Genomic DNA, 6,856 nt, shown 5'->3' with positions numbered 1-6,856 from the left:
TCGATACGAACAAAACTTAATTCAAAAAATAACTTCAATGATCGTAGGCTGAGATCACATGCTCATAACTTATGAGACTACACATTTTCATTACGATGCAAATACTTATCATGAACGAGAAATGAGGTTGCCAAATTTGGTGGAACGGGTGCATCCCACATTCTTGAGTTGAGTTCAAACCGAGTGCACCTCGAAAGAATTCGATATCCAACCCGACTTCACCCAAATCACGACTTGAAATTAATGCTGTGTTTGTCAACAAGTAAATTCCCAATCCTAGTCCTCTTGTCATCGAGAGTATAAAACTCCATTTTCGTCTTCAAAGACTCCATATCTTCCCTAAACTTCTTGTATATATCCCCTCTATAAAACTCCCTCGTCCTCCCCACCAAAATCAACGACACCAACGCTACAAAGAACGTCAACCCAGCTAAAATTACGAACGACTGTTCATAACAAGAATGGCCTTCGCAATGAAGGCCGCCTATACCACTGGTGGCCTTCGCCATCTCATCATAGAGCCTCCCAGTGACCATCACATTCAGAATATAAGACCCAATTGGGCAAGACAATTGCCCAAAATTAAACAAGGTGGAGTAATGTTTCAACCCAAAAAGCTCAGAAATCATGGCGAAATGCAATGGGACTTGAGCGCCCAATGAAAACCCAATAACAATGGATGCAATGTACAGCGAACCATGGAAGGGGAAGGCTACCAAAAGATGGCCGACGCAGGAGACCAAGAGGACAAGCGTGAGCATTAATGGCCTTGGGAATTTGAATTTCTCGAGTAGAATGTCAGAGACAAACCCAGAAAAGATTCTTCCGGTGAAGTTGAAAATACTAACCAGAACGATGAGCGAGTTGATTGTTTCAGATGGGTAGCCATGGGATTCACCGATCTGGCGGAGATTGTCGATGGCGGTCAAGCTAGCGCCGACGCCGATTAGCATGGTGATGCATAAGATGAGCATATCGGCGCTGAAAATGGCTTGAGGAATGGTGTGGTCTTCTCCTCTTGAGGGTTTGTTGGAGGAAGAGGGAGGAGGATTGGGGGATGCTTGCGGCGGGTGGATCCCGATCGTCCGTTTGTTGAGATTCCATAGAACGATTTCTTCTCTAATGGCGATTAACAAGGGGAGAAGAAGCAGAGCCGCGATGGCGGCGACGACGGCGGCGTGGGCGGATTGGTCGAATCGGATTCGTTTCTGGATGAAGATCAAGGCGGCGAGAAACAGAGCGAGAATGACGGAGACGCAGAGGAAGTGGACGAAGACTCTGAACTCGTTTGGGTGTTTGACGGCTTTGATTTCTCTGATGGTGGAGATGAAAATCAAAGAGATTAAAGAAGGGAGCCAGCCGAGTAGCAGAATTAGCGACCTGGTATCGTCGCCGTAAATGGCGGTGTAAATTTGGGTCATGATTGCTCCGCTTAGACCCACGAACCCCTTCGCAAGCCCCAGCATTACCCCTCGTCTTTCCGGGAAGTTCTTCACGCACGTGACTAGCACGCCTGTTGCAGTTTCAACAAAAGAAACAAATACCGTTGAATTTTTATACTCTCTCTCTTAAATAATGTATTTAAATTTTTAAAAGTGTAAATGATATTTTAAATGTAAAATTTTCATTAATACCCTTCACTTTAATTTTTTAAAGTAGGGTTTTTGAAGATTTTAAACTGTTTAATATTTTCATATTAAATCATAGGCATTACCTGTATTGGCGAAATTCTGAGAGTTTGCTCCGACCATAATGTAAAAGCAAAAATACGCGACGGTGGGGCTGACAATTTTCCCGGTGACGCCTTGCCATATCTTGAAATAGCCGACGAAGTTCAAGGCGGCGCCGATGAGGAGAAGGACCCAAGTCGGCGCCACCTCCGCCAGAAGGCCGGCGACAATGCCAACATTGGATCCCAGGTCTTTGTAAAACCCAATCTTGTTGAGCGTCGTTTGGTCGCATTGGAGCGTCGTTTTGATGTCTGTAGAGTAATAAGCAAACAAATAAACTCCGCCGGCGCCGGCCATAACAAGAAACGAAGCGAAAAGAGAAAACCACCGCCCCGCCACCACTTGTCGGACAAAACTGCCAAGCTCTCCACTCCCGATTCCGGCATTGGAGCTCGGCGTTGCTGATACAATCATTTTGTAAGGACGGTAGTGATCAGTCCAGATCTTTACAATGAATTTAATTTGAACTTTACAATGAATTTAATTTGAATTTTACATTTCATGTTTATATGTATATATGTATAGAAAGCTTATGAACTGTGATGAACACTAAATGCCTAATTTTAGTAGGAAAAAACAAAACATAGGTGGTTAGAAAAAAAAACACCCAAACTACAACAATAATAGCTTAGAATTATGTAATGAAATAACCCTCAAATAACCAACACCGCTCTCGAATCAAAACCACGACCGTGTCAAACATGAAGACATCGATATCGAGATTTCAATTTAATAGATATAAGGGTAGATACATTGATATCAACTAATACTACTATGAATCAATCTTTTTAAAAAAAAATTATTTAAATTAATAACTAAGTAGGTTATTAATACTAGATGATACTTATTAGTGTTTTTTTTGGGTATTTATAAAAAATATCAAAGACGTTTATTAATTCTTAATATAGATGTTGAACCTCGTAATGAAATAATTCTCAAATAAGGTACCCTCAAAAGCTACGGTTATAAAGCTCTCGAATCAAAACGATGTTGGTATCAACTATGAAAATATTGATATCGAGATTTCAATTTAATAGATATGTCGGTAGATACATTGATATCAACGGATACTACTACAAATCAAATTTTATTTTTTAGGAAATTATTGAAATTAATAATCAAGATGTAACGTGTAAAAATGAAGGAAATTAGCTCACATAAGAATAAGCCGCCCATGAAAGACCCAAAGGATCAAAAGGGAAGAAATTAAAGAATTAAGCAAGAACGAGGGAGTTAATCAAGTCACCTCTATACCCTAACAAGTAATCTTAAGGAGTTAAAAGACCTTTGAAAAAGGATCGGAAAGGAAAAAATAAGTGAAAAGGGCAAAAATGTCATTTTTCCAATTATCAAGAATCTTTCAACAATCTTTCCAATTATAAAAAATCAAAGCATCTAGGGTGACCAAAAAAAAATCCTTTGAAACTTAAGTCTCAACCGTTGGATCTCCTCCAAAATTGGATAGGATCTAGAACACGCAGACATCATCACATCTAACGACTGGTTCCTACGTCAAAACAATACAACCATTCCCCCACAAATCTCGAGAGACAGAGAATTATATGACCTCAATTTAGTTACTGGACAAAAATGGTAGCACCTACATCATCACATCCAACGGTTGGTTCTTTCATCAAGTCGATAAAACTATGCACCACCGATCTTAACGTACAATAATAAAAAAAAAAAAATATATATCATATGAACTCAATTTGGTTCCTTTACCAAGACGGTAGAGTTATTCACATGTTAGACCAATAAGTAATTAAACCCTATTAGACTCATTATTCACTTAACTCATAAGCCAAGAAATAATAATTATTGAACTTATGGACATATATTATTACTCAAACATGTTTTAATTATAGTTTAACTCGAGTGGAGGTTCTACTTAGCTATTTACTGTCCATTAACTCCTAAAAGTAACTTATTGCGTCGAACCTACAAAATAAGTGAATACTTAAATGGACTGAACTCAAATGGCTACAAGGACTTGTTGATGCTCGATCATTCTTCTTAGTGAAATTTGCCTCTCATTTCAATCAACGTTCCTTCCATTGGTCTTAAAAAAACTAGGAATGACGTTAAAATCAGATAAAAAAAGTGGAGAAACAAAGATCAAATGGAGTAAAATAAACCAAAACCACACCCTTAAGATAGTTTGAACCGGAGACCGCAAAGTTTCTAATGTTAGTGTGACCATAGCATATGTGAGTGCACACCTTATTCAGCTGCATGTTCTTGTTGTACTTTTGCGGATAGGTCAACCCTCATCCTTAACCCAACAATCCTAATTTTTATTGAAGAATTCTCGAATCAAAGAAATTGACAACTCTTTCTACAAAATCGGATCAACCAAGAGACAAGCTAGAATTAGATTACCTCTTACTTACGATCTAGGAGTAAGATTTGGAACCTTGTTCTAAATTGAGTAACTCCACAATCGAACTTGATCAAGGCTTGATTGAATGGCTCGGATGCAATCTACCATAAGAATTGCTTGAAACTTAGAAACGATGAAGTTGATGCTCGGATTTCTAAGGGAAAAGTCTCACCTTGAGAGATCAATTTCATTCCTAATCTGATTTTTACCTAATGATTTGTGGGTATTGATAGTATCGCACCCACAAAGAAGGAAGTCAATTTGACCCGTTTATGAAATTAAAAATAGTGAATAAAGTTTTCTAACCACTCATGGAATAATGCTCGCAACTTCATCCATGCAAATATTAAGCTCCAAATGGTCCTTCCTCGATCGAATAAGCTTGTAACACATGAAATGATAGTTGAACCGAGGCAATCCAATTTTGTAGATGAAGAATGAATACTCGTTGAATCTTGTAATAGATATAGTTGGAACCGTAATTAAGGACGACGAGATTATGAGTGGGTGGCTTAGTGAGAGAGTTGCCTTTTTTTGGGCAACTATCTGGTCCTATCTTTTTGTGTACTAAAATTAGCCATCAGAGATGTCCCCAAGGACCATCACAATGAGCTTAGCTGTCCAACTAAGTATTGTTAAATTTATTACCCATTGTTCCATGTATATAAACATGAAAGAGCAGAAACCAAATGATTGTACAAATCCCATGCTAACGCTCCCTTCGCTTCTTTCTCTTCTTCTTAATTCTACCAAATCAAACAAATGGTTGTATCATCAACAATACCCATCTGCCATGGCAGAATGGAGAGTGCACAATTCTCCAACTTCGCTCGCCAAGTGGTGGTGGGGCGATGGTTCTCTCTCTTTGCTTCCTTCCTTGTAATGACAAGCGCCGGTGCATTTTACTTTTATTCTTACTTTTCCGAACACATTAAAGAAACGCTCCAATGTGACCAAACAACGCTCAACAAGATTAGCTTCTACAAAGACATTGGATCCAACATCGACATTGTCTCTGCCCTCCTTGTTTGCATTGCGCCCTCTTGGGTCCTTCTCCTCATCTGCTCCGCCCTCAACTTCGTCGGCTACTTCAAGATATGGCAAGCCGTGGTCGGACAAGTTGTGCACCCAACCGTTGAGTACTTCGGCGTTTACATAGCAATGGCCGGAAACTCTCAGATTTTAGCCAATACAGGTGAGAATTGAATTGAGTTTCAAAATAATGTCTCCTAATTAGCTCATAATTCTTGCTTCGTTTCAACAGTGGTGCTAGTCATATGCGTGAGGAACTTCCCTGAAAGAAGAGGGGTGATATTGGGGCTTCTGAAGGGCTTCTTGGGCTTAGGAGCGGCTGTACTGACACAAGTATACCTCGCCATTTATGGTCATGATACCAAGTCTCTGATTCTGTTCATTGCGTGGTGCCCATCCTTGATTACTCTGCTTTTTGCCTTCTCAATCAGGGAAGTCAAAATTGTGAAACACCCACATGAGTTCAGAGTTTTCATTCAGATTCTATGCATCACCCTCGTTTTAGCTCTGTTTCTCACAGTGTTAACCATCGCTGAGCAAATGGTTCAATTCGATCAATTAGCCTACACTTTTGTGGTGGTTGCAATCATTGGTTTGCTTATTCTCCCATTGTTCATAGCCATTAGAGAAGAAATGGTTCAGCTGAATCTTAACAACATGACCAAATTTGAAAAATCCCGATCAAAACCTCAAATACCCATCCATGCAATTTCGCATAACCAAAATCATGGAAACTCCTATTATTCAAACATTTTCAACAAACCCGAAAGAGGAGATGATTACACAATTCTTCAAGGAATTTTCAGCATTGACATGCTCCTCATATGCCTTGCAATGTCAATTGGTACCGGCTCAAGCCTTACAGCCATGGACAACCTCGGCCAAATCGGAGAATCCCAAGGATACTCCACTGAATCCGTCAATGCAATGGTCTCCATCATCAGCATTTTTAACTTCCTTGGAAGAATCTTCTCTGGGTTTGTTTCAGAAATCCTGCTCGAGAAATACAAATTTCCCCGCCCGTTGATGCTGACTCTAACCCTTTTGGTGTCGTGCATTGGTTTCTTGTTGGTGGCCTTCCCCTTTCATAATTCGCTCTACATTGCATCAATCTTAATTGGGTTTGCTTTTGGGTCTCAAGTTCTATTGGATATCACCATGATTTCAGAGTTTTTTGGTCTTGAACATTACGCCATGTTTTATAATGTTGCGCAACTGGCTTGTCCAATTGGGACTTATGTTCTGAAGGTGTTAGTGGCTGGAAAGCTGTACGACGAGGAAGTGAAGACATGGAGTGATTCACCAGAGTATATATGCCATGGGGAACAATGTTACAGAAACTCTTTCACGTTTTTGACTGAGATGTCGCTGTTGGGAGCTGCAATATCATTGATTTTGGTGAAGAGAACGAGGGAGTTTTATAGACAGGATATATACAAGAAGTTTAGGGAAGATATGGATTCTTTGAAGGAGGAAGTGGAACTTTACCCTCACGATGTGCGGCAGCCTGAAGTTGAAAGCGTACATGTTCACAAAGAAGTTACCATTTTCAAGAAGTGATGTATACATATAACTCTATTGGTTCTTCAAGACTGGCACTGTGCCAAGATATAAGCCTCATGTTTTACCTTATTTACAAAGATCTCTGGTTCATATGAGAAGGTGGGTTTCATCGAAACAGAGTTATCGGAGAAGAGGGCTGGTCGAATGA

The 6,856-nt window shown here is 39.7% G+C and overlaps 2 protein-coding genes across 2 annotated transcripts; one reads left to right on the top strand and one right to left on the bottom strand.

The window, feature by feature from the left end:
* Positions 1-2,144, bottom strand: LOC111469394. The gene is made up of 2 exons (XM_023114626.1): positions 1,715-2,144; positions 1-1,513 (listed from the first exon to the last, which is right to left on the bottom strand). The coding sequence occupies exons 1-2, from the start codon at positions 2,142-2,144 to the stop codon at positions 228-230; spliced, it is 1,716 nt and encodes a 571-aa protein (XP_022970394.1). The 3' UTR covers positions 1-227.
* Positions 2,145-5,233: 3,089 nt separating this feature from the next.
* On the top strand, positions 5,234-6,856 carry LOC111469419. The gene is made up of 2 exons (XM_023114673.1): positions 5,234-5,308; positions 5,378-6,856. The coding sequence occupies exons 1-2, from the start codon at positions 5,275-5,277 to the stop codon at positions 6,703-6,705; spliced, it is 1,362 nt and encodes a 453-aa protein (XP_022970441.1). The 5' UTR covers positions 5,234-5,274; the 3' UTR covers positions 6,706-6,856.

This window comes from Cucurbita maxima, unplaced genomic scaffold, assembly GCF_002738345.1.
Source record: "Cucurbita maxima cultivar Rimu unplaced genomic scaffold, Cmax_1.0 Cma_Scf00040, whole genome shotgun sequence".
NCBI lineage: Eukaryota > Viridiplantae > Streptophyta > Magnoliopsida > Cucurbitales > Cucurbitaceae > Cucurbita > Cucurbita maxima.
Note: the sequence above shows the minus strand (reverse complement) of the source record. Positions and strands in the feature narration are given on the sequence as shown.